Source organism: Corvus brachyrhynchos, unplaced genomic scaffold (assembly GCF_000691975.1).
Source record: "Corvus brachyrhynchos isolate BGI_N302 unplaced genomic scaffold, ASM69197v1 scaffold150, whole genome shotgun sequence".
NCBI classification, from domain to species: domain Eukaryota; kingdom Metazoa; phylum Chordata; class Aves; order Passeriformes; family Corvidae; genus Corvus; species Corvus brachyrhynchos.
In genome coordinates this window covers 2,989,940-2,990,498 of record NW_008236162.1, presented here as the reverse complement: position 1 = coordinate 2,990,498, position 559 = coordinate 2,989,940, and the positions used below count along the sequence as shown (strand labels likewise).

The 559-nt window shown below is 56.2% G+C and overlaps 1 protein-coding gene across 1 annotated transcript in view; it reads right to left on the bottom strand.

The window, feature by feature from the left end:
- The window catches only part of EIF4EBP1 (eukaryotic translation initiation factor 4E binding protein 1), a gene marked incomplete at its 5' end in the record, with an annotated part of 4,596 nt that extends 4,162 nt beyond the window's left edge, over nucleotides 1-434 (bottom strand). The window contains one exon of the mRNA XM_017732584.1: nucleotides 218-434. Coding sequence (XP_017588073.1) covers nucleotides 218-434 — 217 coding nt within the window. The remainder of the gene's footprint in view (nucleotides 1-217) is intronic.
- Between the last annotated feature and the right edge of the window lie 125 nt (nucleotides 435-559).

Genomic DNA, 559 nt, shown 5'->3' with positions numbered 1-559 from the left:
CTGCAGTGTGTGGAAAAAAATCACCCCAAGCCCCGGCTCAGGGGCACCAGAGGCAGCTGGAATTCCCCACACTGACCCTGTGCCAGGTGCCATCACCTGGAACCGCGGCCACTTCTCTCGGGGCCAAACTGCCAAAATTAAACACCCAAGGAGGAGATGGGGACACAAAACCTCTCTGATGGAGGAGCCCTTAGCATAATCGGTTTGTTACTCTTACTTGAGGATGAAATCCCCACAGATTCCTCTCCCGGCAGCTTCCTGAGGCTGCACAGGACGTCGCAGCAGACAAAGAGAGAACAAGCCCACGGCCTGTTTGCAGCAGCGGAGCGCTGTGCCTCCAGAATTTGGAGCAATTTGGGATTAGAAATAAAGAAAAAGGCCCCAGGGTTTGCTGACTGCCAAAGAAAACAGCAAATATTAGAGATTAGAATTAATCAGTAACCACGGGGAGGCCGAGGCTGTTCCCTGCGAGGCTCCCGAGGCGCTGCCGTGTTTCCCCAGCACGGACACCTGGGCAGGTGCTGTCCTGCTGCCCCAGCCCCCCCAAACCTCCGCTGCG